This window comes from Anopheles nili, chromosome X, assembly GCF_943737925.1.
Source record: "Anopheles nili chromosome X, idAnoNiliSN_F5_01, whole genome shotgun sequence".
NCBI classification, from domain to species: domain Eukaryota; kingdom Metazoa; phylum Arthropoda; class Insecta; order Diptera; family Culicidae; genus Anopheles; species Anopheles nili.
This window is the reverse complement of record NC_071293.1, coordinates 874,302-895,061: the sequence shown is the minus strand read 5'-3', so window position 1 is coordinate 895,061 and position 20,760 is coordinate 874,302. Positions and strand designations below refer to the sequence as shown.

At 47.0% G+C, this 20,760-nt stretch overlaps 2 protein-coding genes across 2 annotated transcripts; both read left to right on the top strand.

Annotated features, from left to right (window-relative positions):
- Positions 1-5,823: 5,823 nt before the first annotated feature.
- LOC128728713 (transmembrane protein 181) lies at positions 5,824-8,557 on the top strand. The gene is made up of 5 exons (XM_053822350.1): positions 5,824-6,739; positions 6,816-7,093; positions 7,168-7,270; positions 7,348-7,572; positions 7,648-8,557. The coding sequence occupies exons 1-5, from the start codon at positions 5,824-5,826 to the stop codon at positions 7,785-7,787; spliced, it is 1,662 nt and encodes a 553-aa protein (XP_053678325.1). The 3' UTR covers positions 7,788-8,557.
- A 4,689-nt stretch (positions 8,558-13,246) lies between these two features.
- On the top strand, positions 13,247-20,711 carry LOC128728712 (myosin heavy chain 95F). Its single transcript, XM_053822349.1, has 13 exons — positions 13,247-13,430; positions 13,495-13,568; positions 13,636-13,765; positions 13,832-14,821; positions 14,891-15,055; positions 15,121-15,344; positions 15,410-16,049; positions 16,156-16,618; positions 16,726-16,816; positions 16,958-17,097; positions 17,881-17,928; positions 18,566-18,804; positions 18,884-20,711. Exons 1-13 carry the CDS (start codon positions 13,247-13,249, stop codon positions 19,264-19,266), a joined length of 3,771 nt encoding a protein of 1,256 aa, XP_053678324.1. The 3' UTR covers positions 19,267-20,711.
- The last annotated feature ends 49 nt before the right edge of the window (positions 20,712-20,760 follow it).

Below are 20,760 nucleotides of genomic sequence, written 5' to 3'. Positions count from 1 at the left end.
GCATCGTCTCCACGCTCCGCAACAGCAGCACCACCCGCCGCCACCCCCTCCACCACATCATCCGATGTCCCTGCTCGCAGGCTCGCCCTCGGTGGACTCCTCTGCACCACCGTACCTCAGCAGGCGGCTCTTCGTTGGTTGCTACCTGAAGCCAACCGATGCCAGTGGACCCTTTCTCGGTGGTGGTGAACCCACCCTAGGGGCAACGGTAGGTGCCAGTGGAAGTGGGCTACACTAGGACTTCCGCTGGAGCGCCCTCTTGTGGCAGAAGCTGCTCACTTGCGTTACGTCACACGGTGCGTCTGTTTTCCCGCAAGTTATTAACACATAATTTCCCGCCCGTTAGGCTACTCACACAAACACGAAACATGTCTTTACACACACCCTCACACCCACACATACACACACACGCGGCCCGTCGTGGGCTGCGTGTCTTACTAGTATTACCATTGACCACATTGACACCTTTGTTCGTTAATAACCCAATTGGGCGCATCCTTGTTGGCCGTTGTTCCCCGTCGGCTTATCGGCTTGTTAGGTATTTTCTTAGATGTTTATTCTTTAGTATTTCACGCCCGTACGCGCGAACGGCTCATACGTTTGGGCGGCAGCGCCGGAAGCTTTGTTGAGCTTTAGGAGCTTTTCGATAATATTTACTACTTTTGCCAATGGCAGTACATGTCGTTTTTTTTGTTTTTGGCACAACATTCGCAGCCTCGCTCCATCGAGTGGCATCCTTTCGAGAGCGGTTCCTGCGCCGGTGTTGGTTGCGCGTCTCCTTTTCACTCCCAAATCGTACTTAACGATCGCGAAGGATTTTTTCCGAATATACTCAGCTGCCCCTTTCCTTGTTTTAACGGTCGAAAACCGCAAATTTTACACCCTTAAAGCCAAAAGAAGGACGAGGCTGCGAAATCAAACCGCCCACGGAAGGCGACTGTTGCTTACGATCGATCCCGGCCCACGTGCTCGTCCGGATCGGAGTTAGCGCAGCATTCAAATCGAGTCGTGCCATAGCATATGCATTTATTATTACTATTATATTAATGTGCCATTGGTGCAGCCCTTTTTCTCCATAAATTCTACTTGTATCGGCCGCCATTACCGAGGCCACCAAACTATCTATATTATTATTAAGTTAGCTTTACTACAATTTGCCAGCCCTCGTTTACTCTTCCTTTCTCGTGAACAGGAAGCGCGCGGACACGGGCAGAGGGGAGACGTGTGAAGGCACGTATCCGCAATTCTTTGAACCGTGAGTGGTAGGGCGCCATTTTGTTTCCGTAGCCGGACGAAAATCGCGATCTTTCCTCGTTACAGCGGTTTGCGTGGCTGCGTATCGGCGTGGCGACCTAACCACACAAATACGCGTGCACACACACACACACCCACACACTGCTATATCCAGCCACACAAACAAACAAACACACACACGCACATGTACACGGACACTTACCCATACATACAAACACACACACACGGCGCCTTTAATCTTAATCCCGGAACATTGTATCTCATTCCTATTAAGTATATCTAGCGGATAATTTCGATTCTTCCTTCCGGCGCGGGCAGGAAGCGACTCAAGCCGCTCCGAAGTGAGTTCAGTTACTTATTATTCCTTTTATTACGTTTATACGGGCCGCCAGGCCGCCTACTAGCATATACAAGAACACGAGGCATCAGTTCGGAGGCGCGAAGCCATTAGTTCGTACCGTAGCTATATACCTGTATGGATAAGTTCGATGTTTAACGTTTTGCGTTAGTTGCCTTACACACTTCGAGCTAGAACTACTTCCCACTGCGTAGGGCCACGTGGGTTGCGATTGCCTCGACGTCCTGCCGCAAGAAAATGGCGGTCGCTTTTGCTCAGACACTAGGCATTTCGCGTTTAGCACCTCAGTTTCGGGGCTTGTGTACCCGAACCGCTCACGTTCGCCGTGAACAGGTGCTTAATTCCCCCCTCGTGATATCTACAACTATATTTACATACGGAATACGCCACCTAATAGTCGTACGCAGACACACCCACGCGCGAAGCAAGCCGCAGATGTTGTAGCCGACGGTTATTGGACCAGCATACGTGTTAACTAGACAATACAGAAAGGATGCTTTCCCTGCCGCGGGGCTCGGCCTTCGGGCCTTTCGGCTAGTGGGGGCAGCGTGGCCACGTGGCCGGAAGTGCAGTGTAGCCGGATGTGGGAAGCCGGTGCATGCGGTCACAAGCGCCATGTTGAAGCAGATAGAGCAAATCTAAGCCAAACTTTATCCCAATTATTACATCAAATTTTCTTCATTCTCATCATACGAGCAAAGCGAACAAAAATAAACAAGAAACAGCCAATACCATTGGGCGAAAGGTTGGTCCTTACCGCAAACAGATCGTTAGACAGAACAGTCTACCAAATCATTTAAAAGCTAACTAAATAAAAACATGAACATCGACAATGGCGAGACGAAAATTATGATTACAAAGCGGAATGCAAGCTTCAATAATATCCCTACTTCACTGTTAAACATTTATATAAACGGAATATTATTAAACAAAAAGTAATAAAAATAACATGGCAATGCCAATGAGAACGGTAAACTGATAAGGTATTTAACTATTTTCTTAAAAGGAAAAAACGAATGCTGTACGGTTTTGTTTTTAGTTAGAATTGCAACCGCAAACAGCAGCAGTAAATTGCAGCAGATACACTTATAGAAAGGTTTCATGGTGGACTTAAATTAAATGAGATAATTACTAAAGAATAGCGAAACAAGCTGAAGAATGCAACGAAGCAAGAAGCGGCAGAAGTGGCAGAAAACAAAACATTATATAAAATAACGTTGCTCCTATTCCCGAAAGCAAAACGGGCTGCGGCGTCAAGTGCAGAAGTGTGGGTGTGGGAAAATAGTAAAGCGAGAAGGATACTACAGAGCGGAACCGAACAAATGAGTGAGTGTGGGTGCACAACATAAATTAGAAAATAATCCTTACAGCGCGAGTAAATATCGAGAAGAAACTAAATTGGTTCAATGCGAGTTATGATAATGAAAATTTTCCCTTTGCTTCCCTTCGGCCACTCTTCCAGAGTCTTCTCGCTCTGCCGCGTGGAGTTCCTCTATATAAAAGCCAGCACTCCTCACATCTTTGTCTGTCCCTTCTTCCAAGTGAAGCTACCTTTTTTATAGCTCAAGGCGTTCCTCCTTTGCTTTTTGGCTGGTTGTCAAACCAATCGTGCAGTAAAATGGTAAAAAATGCGCAAACATTGTTAGTAAAACTTGTACATACCATTCGCAAAACGTTCTATTCAGTAAAAAAGGATAGGAAAGAGTACGCTTGATTACAAACTGGAAAATCCCACACGATAGCCAGCACGCAGTCAAGCGATCAATCGAAAGTTATCGAGCATAAGTTGCAAGCGTCACTAAAACCATACAGATGAAAACGATACAAGCAAAAAGATTGCATGTGAAAAACTGATTCGGCAAAGAAACGAGAAAAAAATTATGGAGGAAACGCAACATTATAGCAGCAATTACACGTTTGTGTTGACAACAGAATATGAGAATTTTTTTATATATATACAAACACATACCACACCACCAACTAACACCTATTGACAAATTACAAACTCTAGTTTTAAATCAACCTATTAAATTATGCATAAACATACGAGCGCAACCACAGCGATAAGCAAAGAAATGAGCCAAACGCCATCCTACTACTTCTCTTTACATTTCCAATGCAAGAGATGCGGATGAAGACAACGAAGCCAAACGGAGTCCCAAGGAGAGGGCTTTGTTGCAAAAAGCAAATCGTTTATATATATATATACTATACATTAATATTATAATAACAAACGAACAAAAAGTGTCTTTAATTGAATTTACATTAATTGCAAACGCCTATTAATTAGTGATTTATGGAAACCGGAATAATTTAGCTATTGGAATTCAAATGTAAGAAGAACGAAAAAATGAAAGCTTTCATTCAAAGCCAAGACATAATTGCGCAAGAGCATTAGAACGATGATATAGTAGCAGCAAGCGCAACCGGAAAGACTAGGCTCAGTCTGTTGAATGATGTTGCCAGAAGAGATCGTATTTAAACATTTAAACAAAGTGGCACTTGCAGCAAACAGTACTAAGCGAAAGTAAAGGAAAAATAGCAAGAAAGTAAGAAAGGGAGAGAAAATAAAACAGTGCCAAATTAACATCAAGAAATAACTATTGTTAAATATTTCTATTGAAAACATTCGTACAGAGGAAGATAGTATCAGAGCAAATATAATAACATGAAAGTAAACGATGGAAAACAACGAATGCAAGAAGACGAGGAAACAGTTCACACACAAGCTCTTACTTTCAAAAGTTATTACCCCTTACAATGGTGCAAATGCAAACAAACGGAGCAAGAAAATACCGACACAGAACATACATATGGAAACATACAACTAATCATTCCAAACAAGACAACATTATGAGGAAAAACGTAGTTATAGCGAAAAGGAATGAGGAAACGGCGGATTACCGGAAAGTATATATACATACATATATATACAAATATATATACAACGGAAAGCAACATATTACCACTCAGCCAACTCTCGTACATGTGTTATTTACTGATTTGACTTGTTACATCCTCAGTTAGAATACGAAGAGAACGGTAGCACACAGGAAAGGCGAGAATCACATACAAAAAAAAACAAACGACCAGAGATTTTTTCTATGCTATTCGTTAGAAAAATACACAGAAGTACCAAGTCAGACAATAAAAATGAAAACAAACTTACCAATATAAGTTAAAATCTAAAATTAAATCAACTATCGAGTACAGCGTTTTCCTAGAGCCTTTCAATTTTCCAGCATTGCCGTAAGTATCCCTTCGTAAACGTCAATTTGAATGTTCAGTTACGTGTTATTTTTTTCATTTATTTAATGTCCTTGGGAGAGAGAAAAGGCAAATCACAGCCCTGTCATGACACAAGTCTGGACATTATCGCTGATTTTTCAATGTTTTTCATAGCTTTGATTGCATAACCATTTACAATGTCATATGATACACCACGTGGCACGGTTCTTCATACTATGTAGCTAAAAGTACCGCGTTGAAAGGTTTTCTTTTAAGCTTACTACTAAATAACACAAAATATTCGTTTTTAACGATTTTTATTTAAGTATCACAAATAACAGACTTTTTAAAAAGTGCACTCATTATTCGCGGTCTGTATTGCGTATGCCTTTGGATTGTTTATGAGATTTTTGTGGAGTCCTGTAATATGTTCGCATTGTCGCACGTCAAAAGCGTGTACCATTCGAAGGGTTCGCACACCAGCGCATGCGCACAAGCCCTTTCGAAGGATGATATTCCTCTAACCCACCCCGCCTGCCCCGGATGTCTACCAAACCATGTACCAGAAGCGGAATAAAACACAAACAGCGCAATCCCCCCTCGTAGATAATGCTGGTTAGTCGAGACGGAGGAGATAGCTGGGCAGTATTGCTGTGCGTTCGTGCTACCAACAATTAGTTATGTTTTGCCAAATCGATATAGCAGTGTACAAATCATTTCACCGCTAGGATTGTCCGTTGCCTTATTATCAGTGAAGTACAGTTGAAGAAAACGATACCAGTAATAGGACTAACAGTGGCTCGCGAATGCAACCCTCCCGCTCCCGGTCGTAATTGTACGGAAAGAGGCGCAACATCAACATATTTAACATATGTCAACACGCACGACGGCCTCCAGCAGTAAGGGGCTCACGGAACCGTACTGTAACAAATAGCCTGCTGTACTGGAGTGAGAAGTCGCAGTTTGAGGCGCAATAGCAAGCCATGGCCTCTTCAGCATCCTCGAAGCCTCCGGAGGACCCCTCCAAGCTGGGCTACTCATATGTTACGCCTGCCGGAATGTGCCTGCGGTTTCGCCAGAGCCTGGCGCAGTTTAGTGATCTATTCAGCGAGTTCAACAAATACATTGCTCCGGCATACCATCATGACCGATGCGAGCGGTCCGTGCACATGCGGCTTTACTCGATGAACAAGCGCGAGTTCGCAACCGTCTTCCTGGCGTTCTTCGCCTGCTTCGGGCTCGGTATATTCATCGGTCTTGCCGGTCCACCGATCACGGTGATGAGTAAGGTGAGCGGAAGCTCACTGCAGCCAAATACTTCTGCTGCGGACGCCGCTGGAAGCTCGTACCTAGCCAAAGGACCGTTCGTGATGCGAACTCCGCTGTTGACAACCTATTCGCAGCAGATGTGGATCATCGCAAAGCTGACGACGGATAACACGGACGACGAGATGGTGGACAAAAAGTTCCACATCAGCGTGCAAATCGAAGGCTTGACGGCCGAGCACAAGCCAATGTTGGTGTTTGGAGGGACACATAATGGAGGCGCCGACTCGAAGAACCGCACGCGTCATCTCTCCTGCAGCTACGAGGAGTGCGATGAGTTTACTGTACTGCATATCGGCTTTCTGGACTTTGCGCACTATATTGTGACGGTGAACTTCTACGGGCTGGAGGCATTTCACCAGCGGTACAACATCCGTTCCGTGCAATTCTACTTTAAATCGTACAATCCTGCATTCACGCAGATTGAAATCTGGTTCCGGTTCATTTTTGTGCTGTTCACGTTCATCATCACGTGCTGGTTCGCGCACACGCTCCGGAAATACCCAATGAACGATTGGTCGATCGAGCAAAAGTGGTTATCGATACTGCTACCGTTGTTATTACTCTTCAATAGTACGTTAAGCCACGATCAAGCCCTTCGTAGTGGCATCTGCGCCCAGAATTGCTACACGTCTGCTTTCTATTACAGATCCCATTTTTCCTCTGATATTCATCGCTAACAACTGGTTTCCTGGAATTATCGACGCGCTGCTGCAAACAACGTTCTTATGCGGCATTCTCATGTTTTGGCTTTGCGTTTACCATGGATTGCGGCAAAACGAGCGCAAATTTCTCACATTTTATCTTCCCAAACTGATCGTAGTGCTTCCAATTTGGTTGTGCGCCGTGGTCCTGGGCATTTGGGAGAAATGTGACGAACTAAACGATCCCACATACAGTCATTTCGAGGATTCCGAGAACTACAAAGTACGCATCGTCACTGAATTTGAAACTAGAGGAAAAAAGGATCATATCCGGACGGACTTTTTCTATACTTACAGGGCTTAAAGGTGTTTGTTTCGATTGCCGGTGCAATGTACTTACTGTATTTGGGACTTTTGATGCTTAAGGCATATTCCGAGCTAAGATCGATGCCGTACTTCGGTATGCTCTAATCAAACGAAATGACAAACACCGCTGGCAGTGAAATTGTAATCTGTTCTAACATTATCTCCTTCCAGATATGCGTCTCAAAATCCTTACACTGTTGATGTTGATCGTAATATCAATTACTCTCATTGTGACGATGCAACATTTTGGGTTCGACACATTAGAAGACAATTTCATAGCGCAGCTCTACACCAGCTACAAAAGCTCGGCACAGTTCATGTGTTTCTACGGGCTACTTAATTTTTATCTTTACGCCATGGCGTATGTTTATTCGCCCAGTGGCCCTGCAGTTCATGGTATGCGCGAGCGACAAGTCACTGCTATGCGACAGCAACTTATTCTGGTTTCCTACATTTCTGGATATTTTTTAGAGCCAATCATAGCCAAGGATAATCCAACTTTCTCGATGATCAACGATTCCGACGAAGAAGTTATGTATGGCTCAGACGAAGAAAGCCGTCGACCGTTGAATTCAGCCTGCAGAAAAGGAAACGATTACGACAGTGATTAAGTTCTACGCGTTTACCGTCCGTTCATTCTAACTGCGTTAGGTAGTGGCTCAGCTAACAAAAACGCTATGATTATGATCCTTGCTAGTTTCTAACTATCAGCATCAAATCCATTATCAGCTGATTTTATTATCTACCACAAACTGTTAAATCTCTCTATTGGAAGGACAAGAAATAGGCGGGACAGCAGAAGGCATGGAAAATATGTTGTGAAGTGGTCAATTAGGTTGGACATCTTATGTTTTCCTATGATTTTCAATATTATTTACTGGATAAACGAAAAGCAGCTGTTTACATACCATGCTTGCATCGACAAAGCAATCGCGCACGTTTACTTCAGCGACTTGGTTTCTTATGCTGCGACAACATAAGATCCGGCCGATGCTCTGGATCTAAATACATTAGATTACGTACAATATCTCACTAGAAAATTTAAGTAAGAACTATCGAAAATGAAAGTGTAATATGGTAACCGTTTAAGTTGTTTCAAATTGTGTGGATTTTGGTGTCAACTAATGTATTTCAATGATGAACCTTATTCCAGTGCGAGTTTATCGTGAAATTTGTTACACCCTATGCGTAAGAGAAACAACCAAAACTAAGATAATAATTACGTGTAATAAGAATAGGACAATTCTTCTTGTTTTCAACTTCAACATCCCGCGCGAATCAACCGTAAGGTCGGGGAATTGTTTTACAAGAATGGGGAAAAGATATCTATCAATTAGGTAATAAATGGAATAAATATCACTTATAAAAGGAGCGTAAGCTTCATATATTTTTTTTTCATGTACTATTTTTTATGCATCCGCGCATTATCCAGAGATGCACCATTAGTTTAGCTACGTGGGTTCGGTGCAGAATCGTGATGACGTTAAACATTTGGTGAATCATTTCATGGAACTGTCAAGCTTTTGTAACGCAGCCATCGCACAGGCCACTCACCATGAGAATGAACGAGAGAGAGAGAGTGCACATTAGTGTGACTAAGTGAGTGGCAAAGAGGAAGAAGAGAGGAAAGCGATGCACTCAGTGCGCACATTGGGCAAACGACAACAAACAATTCTTTGTAATAAAATAATCTTCATCTCCAAATCGTTTTTGTTCTCTTAAAGACTTCTTTAATTTAAAAAAAATTATACAAAAAAAAGTCTGGTGTGGTTACAGCCATGAAATAAATGCCGCCAGCCATCTGTGGCTCGAAAAAGAGCTAATGTGGTTACATTGCATAGGAAAACTGTTCGGAAAATTTGCCCGAATGCACTTTAACGCATTGTGCACGGACGCATTGTGAGCGCTTAAGCGAGACAGCGCAACAACGCTGCACATGTGGCAGCCAGACGAGAGAAGTGAACCATGTTGCGCTCTCTCTCGCTCTCTCGCGTGCGCTCACTTTTCAGCCCAGCAACGGTCTTCTTTCCCGTGCGGAACCCATTCGTTCGTACGTTCGCCTGCCTGACGGTGCGGTTTGACGGCGGTCCGGTTCGTCGTCCCCGTTTTGTAGTGTAGTGCTGGAACCAAGCGCTTGTGCCAAAAGGAAAGAACCAATTACATCATCAACAAAAAACCAAAACACAACCCACGCCCGTGTGTGTGTGCGTGTGTGTGGTGCGGTGCCGTGTCATCGCGGCCATTCGTGCGTACGTGAGCTTTTGCTAGAGGTCGAAGGTTCGCCGGGCTCCAGCACACTCCGACAGCTCGTCTTCTTCCGTAGGGCTTCCGGCACTGGACGCGACCAAAACTCCCTTGAACAGGGAACGCTGTAGTGTGCCAGCAGCCGTACGTGTGCCGCTTCACCAATCAACCACCAACACACAACGTACCCCCAACACACTTTCGTGTGCACGCACGCGCTCACACGGCTGCATACAACAGCTGCATAGGCAGATTTTACCGGAATCGGTCAGTCGCTTTCGCTGGAATTGTCCCGAACTTCCCCACACCAGGAAGGGCTTCAAGCGGCAAGTGCTCAGGTAAGCCCTTTGAGAAAAGCGATAAAATTAACGCCCTTTTGGTGGAGCGGAGGCCAAAGGGCCACCATCTGGGCCACTCGAAAGCGGGGATGAAATATATGGGGGTTGCATTTTCCAATCGTGAACGTTGGCAAACACTCGCACTCGCACACATACACACCCTCGTCGCGATCGCAACCCTGCGAATTTCCATCTCCCCTGTCCACGCTCGCTCTCGCCCTCGCCCTCGCCCTCGCCCTCGCCCTCGCCGTAGGTCCGTCGACTAGGAAAAAGAAGTAGAACAAAATGGTGTAGAAAAGAACAAAAAGCCGGACTACCCCTATCAAAGTCAAGTGGCAAAGTGGTGTGTTGTCGTACGGCTGGGTGAGATATCTCTCCGCTCGCATCAACCCCTGTGGGCAGGTGGGCGGATGTTCACCGGGGAGAACAGAGGAGAAGGGGGCACCATGGTCCAGGCCTTATCGCGGAATCGCACACCTAGCAGAAGTTGGGCAGCTCGCCATCTTTAAGGGTGCGAATAGAGGGCGACACCTTGGCGCGGTTCCGTTTGTTCGCGCGATAAGGCGGTGAAACGCGAGCGACGGCAGGGCCCAATCTCCTTTCCTTCCATCTTGGCATTGTCCACTCCATCCACCCCATCCCCCTCTCGAGGAGTGAGGGATGGTTGGAACGAGGAAAAACGCGCCCGTACAATTGATTGCTTCCTATCGCATTCCGGTGTGGGAAGAAGCGACGGGTGGGGAAAATCGACCTATCGGCGTCTCAGGTACCTTCCCCTCGAACACCTGCAGTTCCACACCTTGCCCTACCAAGCCGCCCGCTCGCCCGTGAATCATGAGCTGCGGCGTGGCCGAATTTCCAGTGGCGCTAATTGTGTGTGCCCCATTTTCCGGGCGCTTCCTCGCTTTGAAAACCTTTTTTGGGAGACCGGTAGGCCGGCTAGAAAGCGCACCCCTGCCAGCAAACGTAGCGGTTGTTCTTTTATCTCCCGTTTGCACCGCAAGCCCTCCTCGGCGACCCTGCTTAACGCCTGGTTGGCCTGATTTTCACGCAAAATAGATTCGCTCTCGCGCCGCACAAAAATGCACGCTTCTACCACCCGAAAATGAGAGCAATCACCTTTTCGGGGGATCCTTTGAAACGAGTCCGGGGAAGAAATCCCCCCCCCCCCGATAACCACCCGGTCAAATGAGGCGGTATCACGCAAAAGCCGCGACTTCTCTTGATCAAGATAACGCTCGGTCCAATCGCGAAACCGGTAGCGGCAAAAAAGCGCTCATATCGCGCCTGTCGCCGTTCCCGGAAATTGTACCCTTCTCGAAGGGTGTGGGTGGGTGGATCGCGTCACCCTTACCTTAGCCGCCGCCTCCCATGCCCCAGAACGATGAGTCAAAGGCAGCAAGACACGAAATGTGCGCTTATCGTGCGATCGTTCGATCGATCGTAACGCGCGTAACGGCTGGGAAAGTGACCGGCCATTTTCACAACGCCGCGCGTACGTGTGTCGAGGAGGGTGGCGATAATCATGTTTAAGACCTTCCTGCTGGGGCGATGCGCTGTTGCTAATTGTGCGCCCACACGCGGTTACGGAGCCCATAAACCGTCGCCAAGAACATGCTAAACAGCGAAAAGTACAACACCGGATGGAACGAAGGTGACAGGGTGGAGGGGGGAGGGTAGGGTGATGGAAAAACTTGTGGTTTCGATGGGTGGGCACGTCACACCCATCCACTCACCCACATCCCCGCGGTAAAGCCGGACACACCAAAACATCAAAACATAAGCAACATGGCGAAGGAAAAATGCTCACACACAAAATATAAAAATAAACTCCAGCGGGATGGGGCGAAGTGGAAGAGGGAGAGGGTGGGAGTGAAGGGAGAGAGGGCCCATAGAAATGCACGCCAAATCCGGAACGGCGGTGGGCAATTGTTTATTACGTTGCCTGCAACACCACCCCCTCAATGCTCTTCCACTTCTCCATCCGGTTGCACCTGAGGAGTGGAGAGGGGAAGAGAGAGTGAGTCGGGTGGAGTGATGACGTGGCAGCCCCGCAACCCGTCACAACCCCCTTTGGAACCCCTCGGAAACCCCTTGGAATCAGCCTACCGTATCGATGGCGATGTAAGGGACCGCAAAGGGCGAAAGGGAAGGGCTCATAGGTACCAGGTGGAAAAGGCGTGAGGGTGCGGGGAGTAGATGTGCTGCCCACAACCACACGTGTAACGCCACCACCGGTGTAGCAAAAAGGGGTTGGTTAGCGGTGCAGTTGGCTGAATTTCGGTCGATTACGGCTTCGGTGAGTCACTCTCACAGCTTCCCTTTGCTCTGGTGAAGGGCTATGCAGAGGGGGGGGGGGGGGGGGGGGGAAAGGGTTCGGGAGGGTGCGCTGTGATGCGCAATAAAAAAAAGGTGGGGTTTGGGGCCTTAGCGGGGTGGGTAGAGCACGCTCAATTGATGCTGCGCCCCTCAAACAGTGAGTAACGCTTCTTCTTAATCTCGTTTTGGACGACGAACGAACGGATGCTTACGACTTCTCTTCGTTGCATGTAAGCGGCATTACAGCAGCCCCCATCTTGGGGTGGAAGGATAGGGAAGGGGGAGAGGGTTATGCTCTTCTGTCGTTTTTTTCCTACCCCTTTTCGCGGCTTGCAAGCGCACACATGCCGGTCCGTTCCGAGAGTGCGCTTCGGAAAATGTGGAGGGTCAGTGGGCGCCGCTGGATGAGCGTTGAGGGGGAGGGGGGGGGAGGGAAAGATCGAAAGAGAGAGAGAGAGAGAGAGAGAGAGAGAGAGAGAGAGATGGGGAAATGATGGAAACAATAATGTGTCTGTACGATCTTATATCGAGCCTTTTTTTTCACCCACCTTAAGCTGCATGAGCTTCGAAGCTGGGGTTGCTGGCAAAGGAGGAAAAATGCGGTTGCGGAACAATCGTTGGAAAAGTATTTTCTACGCCCCCCCCCCCCCCCCCCCCCACACACACCCACACACGAACACCACCCGGTGCCTTTTGTTGTGGTCCTCCAAAGCCGGTTGTTATAGGTTAACGCGTTTCGCTGCTCATTTCACTTCCGCCCTTGCTACTGCTGCTGTTGTTGCTGTTGTTGCTGTTGCTGCTTGCGAAGTGAAAACTCCACGTTCCAGTTTTCCGCCTCACCTCTCCTCCCCTGCATTCCACTCCTTTCCCCTCTCTGTCGGCCACCGGAACACTCGGTTTTAATTTCAAATGGTTGTGATTTCTCTTTTTCTGCATGCTCGAATGCCCCGTCCGGCGGTTACGTACCCAACAGTGGCCGCTGTTCCGGCGCAGAGAGCTAGTTCCTGAGGCTGGGTAGAGAGGCTGCCAGCCTGCCGGGCGAGTACGAGTAAGTATACGAAGACTCCACAAATGACTGCTTTCTACTACCCATAGAGCCAGCTAACTTTCTTTCCACTTTCGGCGGCCCGTTTGGCAATACTGGAATCGCGCGGAACACACACACAGTGATGCTGGACGCGCAGCTGGTGTGGGCCCGCGACATCCAGGATGGTTACATACAGGGCCGGATCACGGAAATCGGTGGCACCGAGTATGAGGTGCAACCGGTGGATGGGAAGCTCCCCAAAAGGAGCTGCATCCCAGAGGACATCTTCCCGTCCTGTGAAAGGGCCTCGGATAATGACGATAACTGTAGGTAGAAAGCTAGGTGCGTGCGGGGACTCGCGAATCTAAGGTCAATGTTTTACGGTTTCAGGTGAGCTGATGTTCTTGAACGAGGCGACGCTGTTGGACAACATCAGAAACAGATACTACAAAGACAAAATTTACGTAAGTGTTCACAGTAGACTAGCTGTGAGGTGAGATGAGGTGTCTAACTTCCGTGTTTCTGAAACAGACGTATGTGGCCAACATTCTCATCGCTGTCAATCCGTACAAGGAGATTCCGGATCTCTACTCATCAGCGACGTTAAAGCGTTACAGTGGCAAATCCATCGGTGAGCTGCCGCCTCATGTGTACGCAATTGGTAAGGTCCTCTGGGAGCCATGGTTAGCTGGGTGGTGCATTAATCACATTTCACTCTACTCTACAGCTGATAAGGCGATCCGCGATATGCGCGTACTCAAGATGTCACAATCAATCATCGTGTCCGGAGAGTCGGGTGCTGGCAAAACCGAAAGCACCAAGTACCTGCTGAAGTTCCTGTGCGATTCGGTTGCCGCGGCCGGTCCGATTGAGCAGAAGATCCTTGATGCCAACCCGATCCTAGAGGCGTTTGGTAATGCAAAGACTACACGCAACAACAACAGCTCACGTTTCGGCAAGTTCATCGAGGTGCACTATGACAAGCGTTGTCAGGTGGTAGGAGGTCACATCTCTCACTATCTGCTCGAGAAAAGTCGCATCTGCACACAGAGTGCGGACGAACGTAACTATCACGTGTTCTATCTGTTGTGTGCTGGTGCTCCGCCAGCCCTACGCGAAAAGTTGGCCCTTACCAAACCGGACGATTATCGATATCTTTGTGGGTGTACTCAGTACTTCACGCATCCGGCTACGGAGTCACGTATCCCGGCTGGGCATAAGTCACGGGTGCACAGTACTAAGGGCCCTCTAAAGGATCCGATACTGGATGATTTCGATGACTTCCGTCAGCTGGACGAGGCTCTGGGTCGGTTGGGACTCAGTGAGGCTGAACGTACGCAGATCTACTCGCTAGTGGCCGCTGTGCTGCATCTCGGCAACATTCGATTCGAGGAGAACCCGGAAGACTCGAACGGAGGTTGCCGGATCACGCAGGATTCGCAGATGTCGCTCAATGTGACCGCGCGTTTGATCGGAGTTGATCCGTCTGAGCTGCGCCAGGCACTGATGTCACGTGTGATGAAGAGCAAAGGCGGTGGCATTAAGGGTACTGTCATTATGGTGATGTTGAAGGTGTATGAGGCGAATAATGCACGCGATGCACTCGCCAAGGCGCTCTATTCGAAGCTTTTTGACCACATCGTGGCGCTTATCAATCAGAACATTCCGTTCCAGGCGTCCAGCTACTACATCGGTGTTCTCGACATCGCTGGTTTTGGTAATTAACCGTTGCCAGCTATGGTTTTCGAACATCTACTTCATGTTCCATATGCTTTTCCGTTCGCAGAATATTTCACCGTAAATTCTTTTGAACAGTTCTGCATCAACTACTGCAATGAAAAACTGCAGAAGTTTTTCGACGATAACATTCTGGCCGCCGAACAGGTGCTGTATGCGCGCGAGGGTTTAAACGTGCCGGAAATCAAGTACACCGATAACCAGGATATTATAGGTGCGTACCTGCAGGATGCTTCCTTTATGCCTGTGTTAACTGTGTACGCATTCGTGCCATTTCAGAGTTGATCGAGTCGAAATCGAATGGCATTTTTACGTTGTTGGATGAGGAATCCAAGTTGCCGAGACCGTCGTATTCCCACTTCACGAATGAGGTGCACTCATCCTGGAACGGTCACTACCGGCTATCGTTCCCTAGAGCATCACGTCTGAAAGCTCACCGGTCCTTGCGCGATGACGAGGGCTTTCTAGTTCGTCATTTTGCGGGTGCAGTGTGCTACAACACGGTAAGGCAAAACATCCCCAGGCGTTCGTGCTTCGACTTCAACTAGCTTTCGGTTTCCCATTCCAGAATCAATTCATCGAGAAGAACAACGATGCGCTTCACGCGTCCCTGGAGGGTCTAGTGCAGGAATCGGAAAACGTGCTGCTGAACACATTGTTCAGCGGTGGTGGTTCCGGCAAGGCGTCCATGAACGTGGGCAAATTGGCATTTATTTCCGTTGGTTCAAAGTTCCGGTCGCAGTTGAGCGAGCTGCTGGAGAAGCTACGCAACAACGGAACTAATTTCATCCGGTGCATCAAGCCGAACAGCCGTATGATAGATCACGAATTCGAGGGCAGTCTTGCACTAGCACAGCTGAAGTATTCTGGCACCAACTCGGTGCTGGAGCTGATGGAGTACGGCTACCCTTCTCGGGTGCCTTTCAACGAGTTGTACAACATGTACAAAAGCTATCTGCCACCGGAGTTGGCCCGGCTAGCACCACGCACTTTCTGCGAGGCGATGCTGCAGTCGCTGAAGCTCAATTCGAACGAGTTCAAGTTTGGCATCACGAAGGTGTTCTTCCGGCCGGGGAAGTTCGTCGAATTCGACCGGATCATGCGTTCCGATCCGGAGAACTTGCAGGCAATCGTTGCGAAGGTTAAGAAGTGGCTGATTCGCTCACGCTGGATCAAATCTGCCTTCGCCGCCATATGCGTCATCAAACGTAGGCTAATCAATTCTGTTACAGTTTTTATTATTTCATTCTCCCTTGCTCCACGACAGCCAATAGAGTTCATTTACTTTATATCCTTTTGGTGTTTTTCTTACAGTGAAAAATCGCATAATCTTCCGCAACAAGTCGGTCGTGCTGCTGCAAAAAACCATCCGTGGCTACCTGGTACGCAAGCAGCATCAACCACGCTACCGGGGTATCGCCAAGATCAAGGCGTTGGAGGACAACCTGCACAAGATGCACGCTATCACTGACCAGCTCAAGGCAGACCGGGAAAAGATGCAGGCAAACATCCGTGTCGTGCAGGCGTCCCTGAAGGTTGCCATTGACATTATCCGCTCAAAACCGACGATCGGAGCCGCGGCCATCGATCAGCAGTATGCAGATATCATGCGCAACATCGACACCAACATGAAGCTGATCAATGCCCGCCTGCAGGAGCAACGAAATGCCGAAGAACAGGAACGGCTGAACAAGATCAAGCTCGCACTGGAGGCGGAACGGCGAGCCAAAGAGGAAGAAGAGCGCCGTCTGCGAGAGGAAGAAGAAACCCGGAAGAAGTATGTAGCTGACTCACCACAGCTGTTTGCTGTAATGATAACGCCTACTTTCTCCTTTTGTCTTTATCGTCCTTGCTTGCTGTACACGTGTCCTTGCATTGTGGCAGAAAATCGGAAATAGAGGCGCGTCGCAAGGAGGAGGAAGCCAAGCGCATACGCCAGGAAGGCGAAGATCGGAAGGCTGCCCTTGCCCTACAGGTACTGTCATCTGCTCTGGCCTTCCGTACGGCCGCAGCCGAGCTAAAGGCGCTGCTGGAAAGAGAGGAATCAGAAAAACATTTAACCGAAAACGCAGACGAACGGCTCGCTAACCGGTACTCTGTTCTACCACCTACTCAGGCACAGCTGGAAAAGGAAGCCCAGGAAGACATTCAGTACCGTCAGCAGCTGGAGCAGGAGCGGCGCGATCACGAGCTTGCCCTACGGCTGGCCCAAGAGTCCAATGGGCAGGTTGAGGATAGTCCACCGGCCCTAAGAAAGTATGCACATCGTATGCACGAGCCCATAACCAGCACGATTCGCTCGTGACCCTTTAGCGATACTCGATTTGCTCGCTTGCTTTAACGCCCTTTTTTCTCGTACTACGCTTCACTTAACATAACATTCTACTGCTAAACCACTTTGTCGGCGTCGCTTAGTCCTCCTGTAATTCTAGTAGCTCGTCGCTTGTCCGTCTAGTACATCTTGTAACACGGTTGCGGGTCTTTGTCCTTTGTCCACTTGTCTTTACACTAATCGGTTGATCTCATGTGGTGCAGGAAAGAAGCTTTAATGTACTTGTATATTAGCTAAATTCGTCCGTGCAGCTTTTTTCGATGTTCACTATACATAATCAACATGACTCCTTAATAGGGAGCATCAAAAAGTATGTGGGGGTTCACTGTCCTTGGAATATTACCATATTTTGTACTTCTCATCTGAGTGTTCACAACATCTCACCGTTTCTTTCATGTAGTTCACTGACCAACTCCCTTAGTATTCGCTCACATACTTTTCCAAATTAACATAACTAGTACACCAGTAGGTTCCGTTTTGTTCGTACGCATTGCTAACCGCGGATTAACGTGCTCTGGGAAAGTTGATTTATCGATTTGGACTCCAATTTAACGTCGTATTGTAACGTTTGTAACGCTCCCCGGTGGTTTTGTCCTTCTTTAGCACTGCGCATTTATTTATCTACCTATATTTGAAGTTGATCCTTCACAAATCACGATTTCTACTTAACTATGTTTGTTTCAATGCATTTCTCAACCATTCTCCAGCGGTACGCCAGAGGTCACGCCATTGGGCAACGCAAACCGACTGATAAGGTACATTGTAAAATACTACATTACACAAACCACACACACACACACACACACAAACACCTACAGAAATCCCCGTTTTTGTGATACTGAGTTTTCTACTCTTTTGTTCATTTTGTATCATTTTTTTATTTGTAATTTGTATTTGTCTTTTTTATGAATATGTATACATATACTGTTTTGATACTCTCTCTTTTGTTGTATCACATTTGAAAACCTTGCGATGAAATCCCAGTGAATTCATTGAAGGAATCCTCTATTCATTAGATGTAAAATTGACATACAAAGAGAGCAGTTATAAGATTGTTTCCCGTTCTTTTCATGTTTTGCTGTAAAAAAGTGTACATACTGAAATCACAGCTCGTGTGTATGTTTTGTGCGTAAGGATGTCCTTTATACAATTCCGTTTTGGAAAACTAATGTATTCTACGTTTTTACGCTTATTTTCGGGAAGCAAACCCCGCCACCATTTTCAAACTTGAAGAAGCTTGCGAAAGAAACACAGCTTCAATATCAAGGGGTTTGAAGGTGGTTCTAATGAAATATCTACATATCCTTTACTATGTTAATTGCGACAGTTCAACTCAGAAACGGCACTAATAGCTTTCTATTTTCCCCCACCGTACGACGGAATCGCCTGTAGGTCCGAAGCGATCCGTGCACAACAGCAACTGGTTGAAAAGCAAAAGCACGATCTATCTAAGTGGAAGTATTCCGAGCTGCGAGATGCGATCAACACCAGCTGCGATATCGAGCTACTGGAGGCCTGTCGTCACGAGTTCCACCGTCGCTTGAAGGTGTACCATGCCTGGAAAGCCAAGAACCGCAAGCGCACGACAATGGATGAAAACGAACGGGCGCCTCGAAGCGTAATGGAGGCTGGTAAGAAGCATCTCGATCGCATAAACTGCTGCTATGTTGCTCAGGCTGATGTGTGTGAATCCCAACTTATCACTTCCAGCTGCACGGTCACCGGCACGGTTGACTCCGAAGCAAGAAATCGTACCGACCGGAAGCGTTCATCGCTACTTCCGTATTCCTTTCGTACGGCCGAACAACGGAGGCCCAGAGGTGGCGATGGCAACCAACGCAGACGATAGCAAACGAAGCTGGTGGTTCGCCCACTTCGATGGTCAGTACGTCGCTCGTCAGATGGAGTTGCACACCGACAAGCCGCCCATCCTGCTGGTGGCCGGCAAGGACGACATGCAGATGTGCGAGCTCAGCTTGGAGGAAACGGCACTGACTAGGAAGCGTGGTGCCGAAATTTTGGAGCACGAGTTTAACCGAGAATGGGAACAGCACGGCGGGAAACCGTACAACCGACTGAGCACTAGGAAGTAGGGACTGGTATGTGGACACCACGTTCTCAGAGCCGGTGCGAAAGGATCCGTTTTAGCTAAATGAACCCAGCCGAATAGAAGGCAACCTGGGTCTCGACAACGAGACCTCAACGACGAGCCAATGTTGGTAATGACTAGCAAGTAACTTTAACTAACACTTGAAATATGCGTTATCAGTATCCTTTATACTATTCCATTCAAACAGTATTAACTGCTTCTACTACTAGAATGGAGTATTATTAATATTATTACCATTAGAGCATTTGTAGCAGGAAACTGGATTATACTTCCTTGCCCTTGCGAGGGCCCTTTCAACACTAGTTAATCATTACGACTATTCAATTTGTTAAGTAAGTCACGTTCACTTGTACACGTGGTGCGTATAGTCTTTCCATGGTGCTACTGCCAAACGAGCGATTTCTTTCACATTGCAACTTCAGGTCCCTCAGACTAGTGGTGCTATCTCTTCAAGACATTATTATGACTGTTGGCTTTTTTAAAAACTAGACGAGAAAGTAAAAGTGTTGGTAGACGTAGGAACTATGGCTCTTTGCCCGCCCGTTTTCCTGGCAAGCCTTTTTCCCTAGTATGACTGCGATGTGCGGAAATGTTTGCAGTGTCTTGCTTTGGTGCCTTGAACGAAACAAAATTGCAGTGAAGAAGGATTCAAATGGATGAAAAGGTGCGAAGTCACAGCATACATCAACGGATGTAGAATCGTAGCTAGCAAAAAAATCTGAATGTGAAGGAGCTATCGTGGAAGGATATACGCCATCAGACGGGCTACAAGCGAAATGGGGACATGTGTTTTGCGTTTGTGAGGATAATCAAAACAAAAAAAAAGAATCAGATAAAAATTTATAAAAGTAACGTCAAACGTTTCCATCGAGACTGTTTTTACTACTGCTCCAGAACCACATTATTATCTTATTAATATTCCAATTTATTCACGAGGATGCAAATCAGAATTTAATAGGTGAATTTATTTTGAAGACTATATTTATCAGCTAAAACAAACTATGCTAATTTCACGAATAAAATCCGATGGATGATTTCAAATTCTACGTTTTTACATTGTGAACTAGTTTCGCTGTTATTCTGGTCCAATAGAAATTCTATGATAATTCCCTGATGTTTCCAGCATTGCATAGGCATTTATCTGTATAATTTAAATTATATTTAGTTCGTAATTCCAATCCGAACAGAATTACTACACATTTTGAACGATGCTTTTTTTCGACTCAATCAAGCGGTTTAAACGTGGTGCTATGATTTCAAATAAAAAAAATAAACATAGGAGCAGCATGTGAGTTGGCTTTACGATAGAGAAACTTTTACTTTTGTTTAGTTGTTTTCATTTTACCCTTTTACTCTTTTAATTAAAGGCCTTATTGGCATGCATATCATGTTCAGAAACCTATAAAACGAACTGATCTTAAATAGTACCCGATCTGACAGTGTCAACGATTTGAAAAGCTAGTTTTTCTGATTCAGA